The sequence below is a fragment of the Solea senegalensis genome, linkage group LG19 (genome assembly GCF_019176455.1).
Source record: "Solea senegalensis isolate Sse05_10M linkage group LG19, IFAPA_SoseM_1, whole genome shotgun sequence".
In the NCBI taxonomy this organism is placed as follows: Eukaryota; Metazoa; Chordata; class Actinopteri; order Pleuronectiformes; family Soleidae; genus Solea; species Solea senegalensis.
The window spans coordinates 13,367,826-13,388,432 of NC_058038.1; the positions used below are offsets into that span (position 1 = coordinate 13,367,826).

The 20,607-nt window shown below is 40.4% G+C and overlaps 2 protein-coding genes across 2 annotated transcripts; one reads left to right on the plus strand and one right to left on the minus strand.

Annotated features, from left to right (window-relative positions):
• The first annotated feature begins 3,443 nt into the window (after positions 1-3,443).
• Positions 3,444-6,327, plus strand: LOC122785277 (protein-glutamine gamma-glutamyltransferase E-like). Its single transcript, XM_044051008.1, has 4 exons — positions 3,444-3,450; positions 3,584-3,744; positions 4,319-4,458; positions 5,674-6,327. The coding sequence occupies exons 1-4, from the start codon at positions 3,444-3,446 to the stop codon at positions 5,831-5,833; spliced, it is 468 nt and encodes a 155-aa protein (XP_043906943.1). The 3' UTR covers positions 5,834-6,327.
• Positions 6,328-12,370: 6,043 nt separating this feature from the next.
• On the minus strand, positions 12,371-19,807 carry LOC122784752 (glycerophosphodiester phosphodiesterase 1-like). Its single transcript, XM_044050077.1, has 6 exons — positions 19,349-19,807; positions 18,356-18,531; positions 17,387-17,492; positions 17,097-17,189; positions 15,890-16,101; positions 12,371-15,196 (listed from the first exon to the last, which is right to left on the minus strand). The coding sequence occupies exons 1-6, from the start codon at positions 19,610-19,612 to the stop codon at positions 15,049-15,051; spliced, it is 999 nt and encodes a 332-aa protein (XP_043906012.1). The 5' UTR covers positions 19,613-19,807; the 3' UTR covers positions 12,371-15,048.
• Between the last annotated feature and the right edge of the window lie 800 nt (positions 19,808-20,607).

Sequence of the window (20,607 nt, forward strand, 5' to 3'; positions counted from 1 at the left end):
AACATGCAGCAGTACAGACAGACCACCATCGGTAATCCCACACATCACTCTGTCCCAACTGCCTTGTCCAATGATCTGATTTCCCCCTACCTCCATTCATTAGTTGAGAATAGCTAAGTGTATAAGCACACTAGCTTCATTTATTCCCTTCCCTGCCCCTCTTATCTCATCCACCTCCACCTCATGTCACCCTGGCTTACCCGACCCTGGTCTCCTCTTTTGAAAGTTAGGTCAAATAAAAATTGCCTGTAGTTAATACTTTCATAAAATGTATCGCTGCTTCAGGGCAATACTCTCAACAATCATTGGTATCTTTTAATGGTGAATGTTTGTGACAGGTGTAAAGGTTTCCTTTTCAGTGAGAATTGATTTTGTTTCTCATCAAGTGTATTTAGTTACATAACACAGGGAAGGTCTTTTTATGCCATTGATCTTTGCACATTAAGGGCATATTTTGGTGGCAATAATGCACCCAGCAATCAAGTCCCTTTTACATTTAATATAAACTAATCGAAACATTTGTTTGTAGCCCTACAATGTGTTGGTAATATCACTTAAGATTTATATTGCTCCTCTGTGTATTATTCTAGACCAGTCTGTTAAAGGCCATTAAGTAATGATCAAGGTCTTATGTACCAAAGAAGCTGACAACAGCAAAGCATCTTCATGTAAACAGGCCTCATCAAGTAAAAGAAGGTTTTAGCCAATGTGCTAATAGCTCATCTGGTGGTGAACAGAGAGTGTATGCAGGCTAAACTTGATCTGCTCTGTAACCTGACTGCCGAAGCTGTAAAAGAGTCTAGGGAATCCCCTCAAAGAGCACTGGGACATCTTGTGATGTGATTAAACATCAGCTCTCCGTTAACCACAAATGTTCACGGCTCGATCACTCTCTCCATCTCACCCTGCCTGCTCAGTGTTTGTTGTTCTCTGATGCACATGTGTTCTCCTCTTCCACTATACCAACACCTCAGTTCACACTTACTGGCCCTGAGGCAGTCAGGATTAGTCAGGCTGCACAAACTAGATGTATGTCCATCAATCTTACCATTATTGAAGTCTTCCCCCAATGTTGCCTTTTGCTTGGCAAACAATCTATACCTCAGTGCCCTTTCATGTGGAGGAGGCATGAGAGAGCTGGCTATTTTACGACTAGCATGCTGGAGAAAGCCTTTGACCTGGTTTATCCTAGAGTATTGCTGTTAATCGATTAACAGCACTATTGCAAAGCAGTCATTTTGAAGTATAATTTAGTGATAGAATAAAATATTTATTTATAGAACATTTGTCTTGTCTTTGTCAGCTAGAACCAATTTAACCAAAATGTTACAAATGTTATAGTTGGATATGTGGCTATGCTTGGACTCTATCAAAAAAAATGATTAATTACATATTTATCTATTTTCTGAATAACTGGTTTAATGGACTAATGGTTACTATTAACTCATGTTTGCATAAGGTAATATGCAGACTGACTCATAGTGGGCCAGGCTGTTTATCATAGTGCAGTTTTCCGTATGAATGTGATTTACTTAAGCTAAATGTTTGATTAGATTGCTCGTATTACCACCTTTTAAAAACAAAAGTCTTGTTGCCCTTGAGGCAACGACTATAAACATAACATAAGCCTATTGAAATATAACCAGACTTTAAAAATGTAATTCTCTCCTCTGCGGGTGTAACATGTCTGTGTCTCTGTATGAGGCTCCTGCTTCTTGTGTATGTGTGTGAGAAAGAAAGGCAGTGAAAGTTAACCCCACCCCTCTTCACCGATGGGTTCTGACAGAGACACAGATTTTTCCTCACGATTGGGAACAACCAAAATCCATCATAGCCAAATGGCTTAATTTGTTCAATACCATTGTCAGCACTGTTAATGGTGGTACCTACTGATGCTGCAGTATTTCAAAATTAGCCAGTTTAATACCTGGTTTCAGTATCCATTCCATTTTTGACACATATACACAATAATTTTATTCAGCTGTTCTGGTTATGTGTTTAGAGTCAGCTCATATTTAGACTGTGTAGGCAACTGTGTACCAAAACAACGTCATCGAGTGTTGGTGCCCATCAGAAAGTTTGTTAATCTGGCTGGCAGCATGCATTGTCAGCACTGTACCTCTGCCCCATAGGGACTTAATTAAGCCAGAATCAGTCCAGCTGAGGCCCACACAGCTCTCTTAGATTACTTCCTCCTTCCATCTTCACATCAATCACTGTCCTTCATTGTCCACGAGTTTTCTGTCCTTTTATGTTTGTACTTTAATTCCTCTTGAGCCGTACTTGCCCCACCTTTGTCCCTACCTCATCTTTACCACTATGACCACATACACAAACACGTCTCTACATGCCGACATGTAAAATGAAAAATGATGGAGGACTTTAGGAAAGCAGAAAAGACGTTTTTTCTCATGATCTGATGATCTTCAGACAGTATTAGACAGTAATACTTCCTGAATACTTTCTGTTTTCTCCTATGCAGGAGATGCATGAGTGAGGAAGTGGCTGTCTAGTTGCATGGCATGACCTCACCGCATGTCAGGTCCTCTCAGTGGAGAGGTACAGGGGGCTGAGCCTCAGCCATAAAGACACTCTGTTCTCTACCAAACATTGACTTATTGTGTTGTTGGGTGGGCGTTGGGATCATTTGTAAACAATGCCAGCCTTGATTCAGGCAAATGCTGTTCTTCTTTTTCTTTTGCCAAGCTCCCATATTGTCATCAAACCATGCCTCAACATGGCTAGCCCACTACCCACCCTCCATTACATTGTTTGAGATCATATCACCTACCCCTATTTCTCACTCTGACCAGATGAATACTTACTCTGTGCCAAAAGAAAACTCCCATATGAAGAGACACTTATCTGTCCAACAGAAATATGATCCTACTGCTTATAATAACTCCACATCTGACCAATCAGACAAAAGCTTGATATTTTACATCACGTGATCTCATAATGTGGTTGTTCATATATAAATGTGCATGTGTAACAACAACTGTCAATCCAGCACCACCGGAGGTGCAGCAGTGTTTTTTGAGGGGGATTTCGTGCTTTCTCTCTTGCCTAAATAAAAGGCTTTGTGGGTGGCAGTGCTAATTGCAGATGAAGTGGTCTTGGCTAAATATTTAATGACATGGAAGATACATGGATAGGGATGCCCCCTTTGTTTTGTTTTTTATCTTGTGCCTTGTGAGCGCATAATGAAAGTCTCCAGGTAATGTCATTTAGCTGTTAACTAACCTCTCACCACCATCAATATCACCTCATCTCTTCAGTACTACCGTCCCCTCCCCCAACTAGCCTTCCTTCTGTCCTTTTCAGACAGAGAGTATATCCTCTGTTAGGATAGGAATAGAGCATGATATAAATAAAGCCAGGGTGAGGCAATAGATAGAAGAGGAGAAACCCAGCCAGAGCAGTGTTGGTGGGAGGGACCAAGCATGAGGGGTGAGGAAGGCAAGGGGGGTTGTCTCATGCCGCGTCTTGGCACTGCTGATTTAATTTTTTTACAATTCTCTTGGTCACATTGATATAACGGATAAACCAAACTTATTTTGCTGGTCCTGTGCACTCTCTGCAGTGTTGACACTCCGTCACACCATCCCTCCATCCGAGTACGAGTCGTTCGTGTCGTCTGACGACATAGTGAATGTTGCAGTGGTGATGAAGGACATGGTGACTGAAGAAAGAGTCCTGGAGACACTGGAGTTCAACATGACTTCACCAAAGATAACCATAGAGGTATAACAGCATACAGCCACTCTGTGCCAGCTGTGGAGGATAAAACAAACACACAAAGACCTCAGACGATGTAGACTATCTGGCTTCAATCATATTTTTCTCCACTGACTGGTGGTGCAACAGCAAATGCTGTATATACAGTACACTGACATGATTTGCACTGTGCTACTGCTACTGTGTATTCTCCTTTTAATCCACTGTTTCCCAAACTTTGGGGACTTACATTTTAAACGTGACCCCAATTCACCAGTTAACACACGACCGGAGGAAAATTGTGTATGATAAAATGTTTCTGACAATTTTACTGCCCTTCCTGTAACATTTCATATTTATATTAATTTAACAGGAAATTTCTACCAGTTTTTCAGTTTGTTAAATGAATTAAAACTTAAGTTTATGCATGTTATTTAAAACATAAACACATAAATGTATCCTCAGTCTCTGAGTAAGACTGCTTTATTCATCCATCCATCCATCCATCCATCCCTGGACAGGTCGCCAGTGCTTTATTGAACCTTGAGGGATAATGGCTCCTCTGCTGCAGCATCTGATCATGTCCTCTGCTGTCCTACAGGTCGAAGGAGGGGACAGCATCCAGGTGAGGATGGAGCACACAGCCCGCGTGTCCTTCACCAACATATTTAGCAAGGCTCTGAATGGAGCTGTGCTCACTGTGGAGGGATCTGGCCTGTTAAAGGACAAACAGGTAGAGAGGTATGTAGAGCTTTGTGAAGAACAATGACTCCTCATTCCCAACTGTCAAGACGCTGTTGCAGGTTTTATTGCCTTGCTTCGTTTGACTGCTCAACTGCCACTTGAAGTTACTCATTTACTGCTACTAGTGGTAATTCCTTATTTAACTTACAGGAATACTTCACTGATTTGCATTTAGCTTCGTATTACTAGAATAGGGCTAGTATTTTTGAAAAATTGTGCTTCCCAACCTCAGTTTCCCCTGAGTTGAGAAATATCTTCATTCTTTTCTTTGTTACGTGCCCACCAGTGACACTCGGTCCTGTTAGCATAACTGTTAGCAAAGATGGCGGACACTGTTTACATTCTGGGAATGAGGTCCCGTCCCCCTACAAGTGGGTCTAACAAGTGCGGAATTAGCGTTGCAGTTTCAAGCCTCGGACCATTCAATTTTGCCACGTTTTTATTGACAAAAAGCTAATTCCGAGTTCTGTGCTGTCCCCGTGACTGGAACACTATAGTAGCAGTGCACAGCCTGTACTATGGTGCGTAAACAACTATGCTTACAATGAGCTTCAAGTGATATCTAACTTTTTCCATATAATCCTATATAATCCTCCTCTTGCGCTTGTTCCTTTATTCATCATCCCGGTCTTTTATGGCGTTAACTGGAAAAACGGGTCATTGGTCATTGGAAGTGTGGACCGTTAAGTCCAACCTTTCCTGCTTTGGTCATATTTGGTCCCCGTTATTTCAGTTCCCTGGAGCAACAGTGGCTTTTTATTGGCTCAGACAATAAAGCCAGAGTTCCACCTCAGAGAGTAATAAGCTAGCTAACAAGCGAGGAGCCTCAGCAGAATTATTACTAGGTGATAAATCATCAGGCAAAATACTGGAACTATAAAACTGCTTTTGCATTTGTTTCTTGGCTTAAAAAAGAGTCAGTTTTGGGAGGCTATACCTGGCAGATGACTGGTTGTATAATTGGTGGTATTAATCAACACACTCATGATTGTCTGTCTTTTTATTTTTTTTGCAAAACATTGGATCTGCACATTTGGACATTTTCTGGCATAAACACTGGACCAGTTGTCTAAACTTTTCCGTTTAGGTCTAAGACTTGAAATGAGGTTAGGTTATGGTTAGGGTTAGGCATTAAATGGTTATGGTTAAGGTAGCACAAACCTGTGTCTGTGTGTTTAGTTTACATTTCTCCTCTATCCCGTCTTCATGCAGACTGACTTGTCTAAAGCCCGGTGAGAAGATTGAGAAGACAGTGTCCTTCACGGCCAATTCAACCGGCACCAAAGTGCTGATGTCCACATTCTCACACGGCGGAAGCCCCACTGTCGTTTCCAGGGGTTTCCACAAAGTCAAAGTCACGGCTGCATCATAAGGAGAAGACAAACAGTATGTCCTTCCAAACATGTTAAACCTCCTGACTACATAAGACCAATCAAGCCTTTGGGACCAGTGATATCTTTACACTTACTAGCCTACAATGCTTTGTGATTTTTCTTCTTCTGTGATTATTATCAGCATTACTGTTTTGGCGTCTCATGCTCAAATTGTTGTTCGCTTGATTGAGCTCGAAGCATGACACTATCAGACTCGTACAGAGGTGTGTTTGCATGTGCCCTAAATGTACTCGCACCATCCACTTATATAAAATCCTCTGTCCTACTGATTATGAAACGTATTAATGTCAAATGTAAATGGACAATCAAGTATCTAAATATTTAATTCAAGTTGTATCGGAAGCCCGCGGCCAAGAGAAAAGGAATTGGGCTTGTAACTTTAGGGTTGCTGGGTAAAATACCAAGGGTAGTGGTGCCCCTAAGCAAGGCACCCAATCCCCCATTGCACCCTGGGTGCAGATAAGTGCTGTCCACTGCTCCTGCTCCCAGTTGTGTGTGTTCACTGCTGGTGTGTAATAAGGATGGGTTAAATTCAGAGGTGTGTGCAAGAATAACTCATTCTAATTCTTATCAATATTTTATAATGAGTATTTGCTTTATAGTGCATGATGTTTTTTGTTTTTTTTACAGATCTGATCCAACTATATAGTTATGCAAAACATTTTGTGCCAAACTAAAAATGTTGATGACACACTATGTAACCGGTGTAGTTTTGCGTTCTGCGTTGTGAAGTGTGTCAAATTCGGCGTGATAATCTCCATATATGCATAATGACAACGCTAAACAATATGGATAACACACAAGCGCACATCACGTACCTCTCCCACAGTATGCAGCGGCAGAAGGGGAGAGGTGAGGGCCAGACACACCCTTAAATATCAGGTGGGCACCCCAAAAGTGAACGTGGGGGACAGAAAATCACGAAGGTTCCACATGACAACTTCACCTCCCGTGGCAGGGTAAAATATAAAAACTTAACATGCATTTTGTGTAATTATAACATAAAAAGGCAAAACAAAATAAATATCAGGTGTTAAATAAATGGCAGTACTTACAAATATACTATAGTAACTGACCCTGTTACAACTACACATCACTGACATCTGCTCACTTTGAAATAAAAAACAAACAAACTTGAGGTTTCAAAGGAATCAAACAGATGCAGGTGTTGCATCACCTGCATCTGCACCACAAATGTCAGTATCTGTGTTGGTTTCACTGACAAGAATTTGATGGACTTGAGCCAATAACAAATCTTTTCAATTGTACTTTCCTGCTATGATGAATGAAACTATGTGTGGGAGCCGGTGTTGAGTTAATTTAGTTTAGGTAGTTAACTGTTGGCCTTAAGCCTTCGATTAACTTCTTGCAGGAAAAGAAGCTTTGTGGCCCTTCTGATATTTAGTTAATTAGATAAAAAGTACTAAGTTGATAGCTTTGACGGCTATGATGGAAATAGCAGTTTTGTAGGTGGATGTGTCCGCTGGAGGCTGTACTAGGTTTGGTGTAATAAGGTTTTTTGAACGTCAAGGCAATATTTCTATGTGTTGTTGATCCTCAAGAAGCTTGAATACATGTGGATAGAAATGTAACTTGGATGTACGGCAAGTGGAAATAAATGTGCAAACCCTTCACATAACTCTTTCTTGCCTTGGTGATTGATGAGTTAAAACGGTTCCTACAAGTAAAGCCCATAGAAACCTGCCTACAGCTCACCACTTTTGGTGGCATTGGAATTAAGTGTGCGTTCGCCCCTACCACTCTACATCCTCTAATGAAGACTGTGAGGTGAGGATGAGAGTCTGAGAAAAACTGTCCACGTTCCACCGAATGTGTCATCTTATCTGGTTAATTGGCGTAAACAGCCACACCTTTGTGTGAGTACTGAAACAATTCTAACTATTTGGGTTTGACTTAGTCAGGGAGTGATTTAAATATCTTGTTTTATCTTGTAAAGTCTTGCCAGTGAAAGCTTTAACCTCTGTTATTTCCCCCAGACTTCTTGCTTCTCTGGTTTATAAGGTAACGGCATGTTCATAAAACCGAAAACCTGTTTATACATGTTTTTGCCTTCCAAGGAATCTATGCACTGTCACAAAGTCAGGGGACATCTGCATGCTCACTTTAATTTGGAAGGTTCAAGTTCAAGATTTACCTGTCGGTCACTCAGTCACTGAGTCACCCCAGAAAATTCTGAAACCTCTCATAATACTGCTCAGTAGCTTCAGGGTGAAATTGTCATCATCATCATCGTCGTCCTCCGCTTATCCGGGGCCGGGTCGCGGGGGCAGCAGTTTCAGCAAGGGACCCCAAACTTCCCTTTCCTGAGCCACAGGGTGAAATTGTATTTTGTTAAATTCTTTTTGTCACATTATTAACCCTCTCAAAAGTATTAAAGGACCTTTTTATATGACTTTTTGATAGAAAACTGGTGGAATGCCACTTTACAGCCTCAGCTGTGCTGCACTGCATTGCATTGTTGTAATGCAATAATGCACACCATTAGGTGGCAGCATTGAATCATCCACTTTAACGCCCGCATCCATTCTTTTACTACTGAGACCAAGAAAACATAGAATAGATTATAAATTATAAATGTATCACGGTTTTAACACTAAACAGATATTATTTACTTCATGATTCTGACATTTTTCCTATATGATGTTCATTTTTAGCTTCTGTTAATGCAGCAACAGTGAGCCGAAACCCTCACTAATGTTTTCTGTCCACTGTTTCTAATGCAAACGACGAGACGTCAAGACTAAAAGTCCGTCTGAACGATGACAACATGGACCCACAAACATTTAACAATGTATTGTATGAGTTTATACAATTTTTGTTGTTGTAGCTTTCATTTCACTTCTGTAAGAGACTTATCTGTACAAGGAGCAAATAAAAACTCCTTCTAATCCTCCAACAATCCAGGAATCAGTTTCCAGAAGTAGGTTTCCTCATGGGGAGGATGTCCCTGTAAGGCAAATACAGGAGTCTCTCCTCTACACACATTATACATGTTAAATTATGTATTATTATATTATATTATTACATGTTAGAAAATAGTGGCTGACGGTGTGAGAGTGAATGGTTGTTTGTTTCTGTGTGGCCCTGTGATGGACCGGTGACTTGTCCAGGATGTACCTCGCCCTGCGACCCTCATGTGGAGGATAAAGCAATAGAAGAATGGATGGATGGTGGCTGAGAACATGTGAAAGGATTTATGGTGTGAGGACAGAAGACATTATCTCTCCAGTCCTCTTCCATTGGTCCAGTCCATTATCTCAAATCCTATTCAGGATTTTTTAGGTGTGTCTAAAAAAAAAAATAGCTTGATGAGCCATCGTTAACATAACTCCTCCTCCTCAAACACTGTAATGACATGACAAAACGCTCCTGCCCTAATTGACATGTGTTTGTTCTGAAAATGTCCTGCAAAAACACACAAAACAGTGCAGGAAATGTCATTTCTCTTGTTACACAAGCGGTTTGATACCAGAGTGTTTATATATCCCATATACTGTATATCCTTCATAGCTTGTAGCTCATCTTTATCTCACTGACCTGCTCCTCCTCAGCCTCCCTCCTCTCCGTCTGTCCACAATGGGTCATTCAGCCTGGAATACTCTGGAATACACTCCCACAAACGCATCCGAACAATAACGTCACTGTGTACTTTCAAATCCCAGCTAAAAACCCCTTAGCCATCTTTTTCAGTATTATATATATTCATTTTTACATTTTTAAATTGGTCTGTTTTATTTTCTGTTAACCTTTGTGTGTTTGATGTCTCTTCTGATTTTAAAGTGTAAAGTGACCTTGAGTATTTGAGATCGCTTACAAATAAAATGTGATTGTAAATTATTATTCACCTGCTTCGATCCCCACCAATCTGTCTATAGGTGTTATTTGTTACCTCTTTAGGACCTTTTCTTGTCAGGTCCAGTAGTCCTCATGGAGACCAAAACCTGGTCCCAATGAGGCAGAACCCATTGGATGACAGTTAGGATGAAGATTAGAGGTAACGCTTTGTTTGGCTCTCCAAATTAATGAATAAACGGAAGCCAATGCCTAGTGTAAGAATGAGAGTAATTACTAAGAATACCTGCACAAATGTGTGTGTGTGCCTGTATTTATATCTTTGTGAGGTCCAAACAATCTTTTGTGGGGAGATTTTTTTCTGCATTTTTCAGGGTTAAGATCTGGTTTTAGAGTTAAGGTTAGGATAAGGGTTAAGGTTAGGTTTAGTTGTGATAGTTAAAGTTAGGGTAAGGTGCTAGGGAATCATATTATGTCAACCCTCACTAAGATATAAAAACAAGTTTGTGTGTGTTTCAGAGCAGAGAATGAATGTTGCTGAATTTTACATCATTTGAAACTTAATTTTGATGCATTTAGTGACTTTTGTTAATCATTTCTATTTGGTATGGTGGTTTCCTGTGGCGTGACAAAGTCAGGAGATTGTATCACTTATCGCACGCTTTCATTTCTACTTCTCTGTGGTGAAGGAGACATCAGTGGAGATGCCAAAGCCCTTTTGATGTTAAGAGGAGCACTGAAAGAGCAGGATATATTCTGTCACCTGCTCAGGAATAGCCTGTAAGAAAACTTCACAGACTTTACTGCTCATGCCACACATATTTCTCTGTCGTTTATAGCCTTATAAGTGGAGTGATAGAGAATATTTCAGGGTGAGTTTCAGGCAGTTGTGAGAGGCGCAGAGATGCTTTATAGTCAGATTTGTGGTGCAGGCTGTGTCTGTATGGGTGCAGCTTTCAGACGAGGGTTAACCATCCCAGGCTGAAGTGTGTGGAGAACAGCTTGTGATCCTACCTTGGTGTCAGGGAGATTGAGGCAGAGGCGTCGGCAGACGGAGACGATAATCAGACTCCACGCTCCCTGATTTTCAGACAAATTAAACGTCAGGGGAAAGCAGAGAGCGGGACCGCTGGGCTGCTTTGAAAAGCTGAGGCCATCATAAATTATTAATGGCTCCCCATCACGGCCTCCCTCTCGTCATCCCTCGCTCTTTACAGCCCTCCCTTGCTTCATCCATCCTTCCTCCCTTGCTCCTTTAATCGACTCTTTCTTTCTTATATGCTTCCTTTCTTGCTTCCTTCCTTCCTTCATTTGTCTCCCTCTTTCCTCTCACCCCTCTGTTCATTCTCTCCTCTTTGCCTCCCTTTTGACTTCACATATTTCCTTCCCTCCCATCCATCTGTTCTTCATTAATTTTCCCTCCTCTTTATCTTGATCATCTTTCCCTCCTCTGAATATCCTCTTTTAATCACTCATTCCATTTCATTGTGCTGCTCCCCATCCTCCCTCTTTTTGGGCGACAAAACTATACTATGACATTTTTGAGTGATTTTGGACGACATACTATACAATGACTTTTTTGACCGATTTTGGACGACATTCTAAAGTATGACATTTTTGTCAAATTTTGGACGACATACTAAAGTATGACATGTTTGTCAAATTTTGGATAACATACTAAAGCATGACATTTCTGTCAAATTTTGGACGACATACTAAAGTATGACATTTTTGTCAAATTTTGGACCACATACTAACCTATAAGACAGCATTTATAATATTGGGTTTTCTGTCTCGATTTTTGGAGGTGAAAGTGGGCATGACTAGATGAGTCCATGATAAATTTGGTGACGTCATGCAGAGAGCACATTTCTCCTAATACACAGGTTTAGTGGGTAACTTGGTCATCTTCCAACAGAGGGGTCAGGGGTTGAATCCTAAGCCACTGATGGAGTGGTCACTAACCATTTTGAGATCTTTAAAGATCCCTGACCTTGTTTCTGAACAAAGGCAAGATCTACCTTTTGAAGCATTGAGACAAAAAGCCAAAATACTTCTTACTCAAGGCCTTTTTCATCATACCATCAATTTTAAGTTGCATTAAATTGCAACAACTTGAAGAATAAAACAGCACATTTTATGATGAGTAGTTTACTTTTGTTGGGTGGGGAAAAATTACTATGTTTACTTTTTTAACATATGAAAAAGGAGAATGTGTGTCAACAACTGCCCTAGCCAAGGAGTAGGTTAGTAGGTCAATAGTTTAATTGGACACTCTAAATTGAAGAGTTTCCAATTAACCTGATCTGAATGTTTGGGAGGAAACCAGATAACCTGGAGAGAACCCCACAGTCTAACAATTAGGAGAGCGGATTTTACATTTCTGAACTTTGTTTTGAAAGTTGCTGTATAAATAAAATGCATAACTATTATTATACATAATATATCATAATATTATACATTTCTACAAGAATACACTCAGTGGGGGTGAACAACAGCCTGCTCCCTCAAACTGTGTCCCCCACCTGCCCAACGTCCCTGTGTTTACAGTACACACAGGAGAAGTTAGGCACACAACACATTGTCAGTGTATACACACGTCTGTTTACAATGTAATCACACTTTGACTATAGTGTAACTGGTGACGTTCTGCTCACGTAACTTACAAGTGGACAAAGAAGACAACGCACACAAACACAAGACATGTTTGTTGAATAAAATTTATTTGCTTACAATTCTCACTTAAACAATTCTATGCACTTCATATTTGCAAACTGGCTTTCAATACTTTCAAGGTTTATTTGAGACAAAAATTCAAATATTTTGATGAAAATGTAAAAATTAAATGCAGGAGAATTATTATTATTAATATTATTATTCAACTAAATACCTTACAGAATAAATGTGTGGGTAACGAGATGAGGTGGTTAAGCTTTTACCAACAAGAAATGTTGTCACTCTTGTTTCTTGGGCTGCAGTTACTCCTGATTGGCTTTTTCAGGCAGAATTTTTTACAGTCCGTTTCTTTAAACAGGAATTACACGTATTATCCTCATATTACACAATAGCTGACATGTGTCAAACTGGTTACATTTGTAGGCCAGTACACAGTTGAACAAAAGCATTCACTTTCCCCTTAAGGATTAACCAAACTTTGTTGTTTCTTACAGTTGAGTCACTCTCAAACACTCTGTGTTTGCGCAGCAACGGCAGGCAAGTGAATGTGACGTATAAACTTTATACGACACATTCACCCAAGATCTTCTGTAGTTCATTATTAAATAAATATCATGAGGGCAGGCACGATGCAAGAAGGTGTAAAATCTATTTACAGTGAAGGCAACAAAGCCACTGAAAGATCAGCTCTGAAGGTAGAGAAGGTCTTTACCATGATCCAAAAACCTGGTTCAGGAGAGCTGGAGGTGCTGCTGCTGGTCATAGGATAAGGATGAGGAGGTTTTAGCCTGGGTCACACTTTCCACATGTACGTACCATGAGCATGGTTCCATTCAGACTAAAGCTCATTCTAACAATTCACTACAGCGGTGGCAACTTCTCCTCAGGAATTCTGGAGCATACTTCCTCATGTAACCACAACCACAAGTTTCCATGGTTACTGTCTTTTTCGTTGTCTCCTTAAACTAAAAGAGTGACTGGATAGGAAAGTGTCATGGTACATGAGTCCAGTCCACTTGGACTCAACGCTGTAGGGCTGCTCTTGTTCATCTGTGTGGACCACCGTGGAAATGGTTGGATGAATTTGTGTAATGTGGACCCTCATGGACCAGAGTGGATGTGGAAAGTGTCACCCGGGCCTTGTGGTGTGTTCCCATTGTAGCCAGAAGTCGGATTTTTAACTCGGAAAGGATTCTAAGATGGCTGCCACCAACTTTACAGTCATATTTGTTTTACAGTAAATCAGTAAAATGTACTGTTATTGACTGCTATTGCTAACGGCTATAGTCCAGGTGTACGTTTGTGTGCACGATTTTACCGACTTGTCTCGGTTTTACCGAGTTCCGATGTAAATGAAAATGAACCTTCTTGGTCTAATGTGTCTAAAGATTTAAAGGAAAACACCTGTATGCCAGCTACAGGTCATGATCTCGTCTTATCTCTAAAATAAATCATGCGTTCTGCAAATAGACTAATGTAGTGCTAGTTAGTTAAGACCAAATTCATCCTTAAAGCTGCTGTCAGGGAAATCGCTTTGTTGAAATATGTGTTAATGAGCTCTATATTTTGACAGCTGTCACTGATCCAGAGTGACTACATTCACATTACTCTGTTTTCATTAAAAACGTAAAACACTGCATAACTTTTACTCTAGATACTCCTGTCCTCCATATAATGCGGCTCCAATAACTGACACTGTAAACGCTGTAAACGCTGCTAGCTCTGTTTAGATGGATTTTAGTCTGGGCATGCGGAACTGGATATTATCTTTGTTGCTCACATTCATTTTCTTTTTTTTTTGGTTCACAATGTTTTATCGGTTTAGAGAAAAATAAAGGAGCTGTAAAGCATCAGCTCAGGACTTTTTTGAAACTAAAGCTTGCCCCAAAAAAGACGATAATTACCCAGAGTTTGGTCCAAATCTGGCCATTCTGACATCGAGGGTGGCTTCCCACTTGAACAAATTATTTGGCCAAATTAGCGTTTGATATTTACAACTAATTAGTGATTGGGAAACGGATGTTGCGTACTTCTGTTTAGTTGATTCCGTCTTCTCAGCGATGACTTCGTCCGCACACAACAGCTATTAACTGATGACGCCGACACTCCGCCTCCATGTCTGAAGTCACGTTAAATTTCTGAGTTTCTGTGAGATCCTCAATCCCTGGAAGCTCCGCCCGGAAATCGTTTGATTAAACGCCAAACGTGTGGTCCTGCGTCTGGAGTGCATCGTCTAGTCTGTGCTTTGTCAGGATTGAAACATTGGAAATTGGTTACAAAGTTTGTTGTGTCTGTGGTTTGAAACGGTGGGGCAGAATCAGTCTCCTGTTTACACCTGCATGCTCATGCCCAGTGCACCTGAATGCTCTCATTATATATGTTTTCGGGGTGTGGTCGTATGGACGCAGCCTCCTTCTGATCCTGAGCTGAAAAGCCTCGACTGGATGCTGCTCATTTTGAAATTAAAACCACATAGTATGGATTTGGCCTCAGTCTCAGGTGTGAGAGTATCCCCACAACACTTTATCCAATAAGGAGCCACAACTCTCGTTAGGCTTGTTGTCAGTGAATAAATGTCGTCTTTCACCAAACATGTTGACTTGCTGACAGCACTAATTTAGACTTCATCTGTAAATGTGTCCGTTTTGTGTGTTAAGAAACTGAAAAAGGTTGCAATAATACTGACTTTGTGTGAGTGTGTGATTCAGTAATGAGGATCACAGTCTCCCAGCAGACTGTCAGTGATGTACCCGATCTTGAGAACATTTTGGTAATAGTCTTTCTCCACAGCGGTGTTTATGGTCCAGCCCATCACCTCCACACCTCGCTCTGCCCAGTACTGAACGTAGTCCCTGAGTGAAAGAAAGGAGGGGGAAGAGCACACAGTCACAGACACAGTATCTACAGTATTTTTTTAATGTCTTGGCACTATTATACTATTATACTAATATACTGTAGTTTATGGTCTTATTCTGTTTATTCTATTATGAGTCTGTGATGTTTCATTTGAAGAGACACAAACCGATTAAATGATCCTGAATTGTGCTGCAAACATTTTTTTTTTAATATCTAGGAATGTTTTGGGTGATCATGATTGGGAAACTGTAATTTGGGAAACATTGATAAAAAAAAAGGCCTGAAATGTTGATACCAAACACATTTGCAGTTTGTTTGCTCCAGCTCTAACAGCTTCAGACTTGTACCACACGCTGCTGTGGATTAAGCAATTAAGCAATTAGCTATTTTTATCATTTTCAAACATGACTTGTGTAGTTCATGCAGATACACTGGACAATTCAGGCATTGTTGCCCCAATCTGTGTAGACTGATAAGATAGTAATATTCTAAATTGTTTTATACGATTGTAACTTCTGTTGCCAGCAGTTATGATCCATACCTTACAATTATGTTTCTGTTGAGATTAAATGTGTTGTTTTTAAATATGTGTTTTTAAATCTGCGTTTTAAATTTGTTTATGAAAAGTGTTATTATATACAGTCATATATAAATGAAACTGGGGATAAAACACTCTTAATTTCACTTACAACGAGATAAAGTTTTTCTGCATGAGGATGGCAGAGACGCCGCAAAGTTTCCACAGTATGTGATGATGGGCCCAGTCCAACAAGACGTCGAGAAACCCCGTCCAGAGCTGACCCCACGCCGACGGCGTCCGAGGAGTGCCGTCAGCGAAGTGGCTCAGTCTCCAGGGCCGGTGGGTCAGGGCTGTGACCACGTCGGGGTCAGTCTGACGCATCTGTGAAACCAGACAATCTTTATGACAATATCACTGTAGTATGCGGCGTTAGTAGACAGTGGGTGTTACCATCAGAGAATGGTAACACCCACTGTCTACTAACGGGAGGAAGTCATACAAGTGCAAGTCTGACGTAATTCTTGCAAGAATCAAGCAAGTCGAGTCCCTGCATTAAAATCAAGCGAGTTACAAGTCACAAAAGTAAGTTATTTTGAGCTGCTTGAGTTTTCTCAGTAACAGAAACACTGTATTACTCATACAGTAGGAGGGCTGCTGAATGGTCCCATACAACTGAATCATTTATTTAAAAAAATATACATATTCAACATTAGGCCTACATTAAACTGTGGAAATACATTTCAAAGAGACTAAAAAAACGTCACGTTTCGCACACTAATTATAACCAGCTTTTGACCCATCAAGGTAAAATAATCCCACAAAGACAGGAAGTCTTTGTGGGATTTGAAGTGACGACTGAAATTTCACACAGTGGTGTGGGTGCCGCTCGGTTGCCAGGTTTATTAAGGCAAGCTTTCAAAAGCAGACACCCAGTGTTTTCCATGTTTCAAAAAGAAATTGTAATGGTAACTCATTTTTTTTTTAAGTATTTAAGTAAGTAGTGCAGAGAGACAGGAAAATGGAGAGACAGAGAGAGGGGGAATGACATGCAGGAAAGGACCGTCCAGTGTGGGATTCAAACCGGGGTCTCCTGCAGTGAGGACTATAACTAATTTTTAAGTCATTTTACTGAAGTCTAATAAGTCAAGTCTCAAGACTCGAGCCTCCCACCTCTCATTACCATTGGTGCATTTACTGTCTATGCACTAACCCTGTTTGCAAATAAACATGATAAATAATAAGTCATTAATTGCAAGCAAAAGCAAACATCACACACATTTCATACACCTGTGTAAAAATGGGTAAATTCTAAAAATGAAAACTCTTCAAAAGTGGATGATTAACATTTTTGTTACTGATCCATCACTTTTTGTTACCTTGTAGATAACTTTGGGCTCAAAGGAGGAAACAATACTGGAATTGTAAAGGACGGGGAATTTCTTGTACATCTCATGAAGCACTGATGCAGCCTGGAAAAGAGGAAAACATGATAACTGAACAAGAGGATACTGGCAAATTATTGACGACGCTACTTAAGTTTGGGTTTATGCCAAATGACAGGGTATTGTGTCATTTAGAGAATAGTTCATTTAAAAAAGCACTTTCAGGGAATTGGGGAGACAGAGTTCATATTTTACATGAACAGAAAATGCTGCACATTTAGCACCTTATCAGGTTGACCTTTGACATCAAAGACGATGGTCAGTTTGTGTCTCATGCACTCTTCCACGGCCTCCTGCAGAGTTGGGACCTTCTCTCCACCGAACTTGTCTCTGGAGAGGAAAAACAAAAACACAGCAATTATCAGAGGCAAATCTACACATTTAAACCTACTGTACTTTGAAAATCAAGTACAAAGTTGTGTTGCTTGGATCACAGTGATAAAAAAAAGCTCAAATATAATAGGATAAGGATAACAGAGTCAAAATCTTCATACTGTGATGTACTGTATTTGAAAGGGCAAGAGGTCACTGATATTCAAGCTGCAACGTCAGCACATTTGCAAGAACATTTCCAATTCAATACTATGGACCATAAGAGTGACTTTAGTATCTTATTAAAGGTTCCCTGCAACATGTTTGGTGATTATTCTTGTTGTTGTTGTTGTTGTTGTTGTTGTTGTTGATGATGATGATGATGATGATGATGATGATGATGATGATGATGATGATAATGATGATGATGATATTCTGCCTTTGTTTGGTCTTCATGAACAGAAAAGATTATTAAACCTGACTGAGGTTATTCTTAAAACTTAAAACACACACACACACACAAATCACTTTCTGTGTGTGCAGCGGGGGAATGTCATCAGACAACTAGAGCTGAAACAATTACCCGATTATTAATCGATTACTAAATTAGTCATCAACTATTTTCACAATCGATTTACTGGTTAGAGTTTTTTTCCGATTTTTCAGCTTCTTAACTGTCAATATTTGCTGGTTTCTTTGCTCCAGATAACAAAGAAATAATTCAAACAAAAACAAGACATTAAAGAACATCATCATTTGCAGGTTTGAGAAACACTGATCAACGTTTTTAAACAATTTCTGACATTTTACAGACCAGGCGATCGAGAAAACAATTGACAGATGAATCGATAACGAAAAAGCAAACTTGATCGAAAACATACTTCAGCCTGTGGTGAGCAGCAGCATCTAATCTCCTGATTTGGACAATTTGCAGTTTGCTAACTGGTCCGGAGCCATTGGTCGTACGGTCCACAGTCTCGTCGTGCATCAGGACCGGCACACCATCAGCGGTGAAACTCAGGTCCAGCTCCACTCCAGTGGCCCCGTTCCTACTGGCCTAGAGCGGGAGATTACAGGGCGAGAAGAAAATGAATACAAATGAAAATGAATCAAAGGCGACACAAACGCACAAACTAGTGAGCGGCAGAGCCTTTCTTTTCTTTTCTTTTCGGTGTATTATTAGAATCAGTTAATTACACAGTCACTGAGTTAAAATGTGGCTGAACGGGTTGCGATTCGGCTCACGATCAGTGCTGTCGCTAAATACACCAGACTCCTCAGTTAAATATTGAGATTTTCGACATTTCCGTGCTAAATGTTGCAGATTAACGCACACTTTGAGGATTTTAAGCCTTTTTAACAGGTCTTGAGTTCGACACTGTTTGGTTTGAGTCTTGTGTCGGACGTCGCTCTCATGACTTCTAGTGACGACACTCTCCAAAGCAGGTACTAAAAACAAGCACCAGGTACTATCGCTAATGGAAAAGCAGAAAAAGAGGTGTGCCGAGGCGAGCCAGTGTAGTGGAAAAGCGGCATTGGTATCGGCTCACCAGTGCAGGAACTTAAAAAATTACGGGAAAGCAAATGAATGGAGTAAAGCTGTGCCCAGCCAAGTTGTGCTAGAACAAAAAACAAATATTTATTTTTAATTTGGAAGTGATTATACTCTTATCCAAACATAAGGGTTCATATCTGTAACATGATTTCTAGTATGTTCATGGTGATGTTTTTGGGTTACTCCATTATTTCTCATCCTAACCACTCTGTAGATAAGGTGTTCTGCAGCCCGCCTCCCCCTTAGCCTTCTATAAAGATAATAGTAGGTTTATAGTAGAGCTCCACAGAGTCATCACAACAGCAGACTGGTGTCTGACCTCTCTGATCGCTGCCACCGTGTTCTCCGGAGCGTCATGGCTGCCTCCGCGGTGCGCCACCACCGGCACGCCGCCTGCAGAAAGAGCCCTGGGCCGGAGGACGTGGCCGGCCCGGTCCGCTGGCACCGGGGGGAAGCGGAACATCACCATGAATACGTAGAGGAATGCGGTGAGGAGGCAGGCTCCCGTAGCGCTCCTGGTCCCCAACAACAGAAGCAGAAACACCGCAGAGAAGCACATCACCTCGTCCCCGATCTGCAGCATGGTGGATGGAGGACACACGGTCTGAGGAGCCTGGAGGATGAGAGAACGAGAGATGGTCGACGACAGAGATGGATGGAGGTCATCAGTCAGTGATGATGCGGCTGCTGCTGATGATGACCGCAAAACTGATCGTGAACGAAAAGCAGCGGTTTAGACGGAAGACGGGAAGAGGACGCGTCCAACGACAGGTTCCGATTACAGTTCAGTCGACCGATGTGTTTGAGGACAGCCGATACCGATATGTGATCCTGATATATCAGGGATCAGCAAGTAAATGTGGCTGAGGGCCAATTGTTTTGTAAGCAATTGAATATTAGGCCAAAACAGCATATCTTCATCAAGCATAGTGCCTTAAAATGTCTTCATTATTTTTATGTATTTATTATTATTTCAATTTTAAGAATTAATTCTATGTGTAAGTAGTTATTTTAGGGACATTTACTCTCCAAACGTGGCTGTCCATAACAAGAGCAGTGTTTTTATTTTATTTGAGATAATATATGTTATGATTTGGCGCTATGCAAATACAATTCTAGCAACAGAATCTATTTGAATAAGTTCATATTTTTTTCCAGAATAAAAGCTCTGAACTCAATATGTTATACTAATATTTTTTTGTGACGATAAGCAAATAATTTAAGATCAGATTTGTTAAATCATCTGCCGGGCCAGATTCTGTCCATCTTATAAAATGTAACAGCTTAATAATGTCAGAGGACAAATAAACATGTCTTCTCTTCAATATGCATTTTGTGTGTGCACTTCAGTATACTTATTATAAAATAAGTATACTGAAGTAAATAAGTAAAAAAAAAACTTTAAAATGAAACAATGGAGTTTTAGATAACAAAAATGCATAAACTTCATGAAATATTCTGTCAGTGCTGTCTGTCCAACTTACAAAAAGGTCATCATTTTAGTTTAAGGTATCTTGAATTGTGGAGAACCGAGATTACATTTTAAGAAAAAGAGCAGTATTCTTAGACAGCACCCTC

Coding starts and splice junctions, on each gene's coding strand:
- LOC122785277 (XM_044051008.1), top strand. Junction 3,745..4,318: donor CACCAAAGATAACCATAGAG/GTATAACAGCAT, acceptor GCTGTCCTACAG/GTCGAAGGAGGGGACAGCAT. Junction 4,459..5,673: donor AAGGACAAACAGGTAGAGAG/GTATGTAGAGCT, acceptor GTCTTCATGCAG/ACTGACTTGTCTAAAGCCCG.
- LOC122784752 (XM_044050077.1), bottom strand. CDS start 19,612: ATGCTGCAGATCGGGGACGAGGTGATGTGCTTCTCTGCGGTGTTTCTG. Junction 18,532..19,348: donor CGGTGGCAGCGATCAGAGAG/GTCAGACACCAG, acceptor CTCCCGCTCTAG/GCCAGTAGGAACGGGGCCAC. Junction 17,190..17,386: donor TCAAAGGTCAACCTGATAAG/GTGCTAAATGTG, acceptor CCTCTTTTCCAG/GCTGCATCAGTGCTTCATGA.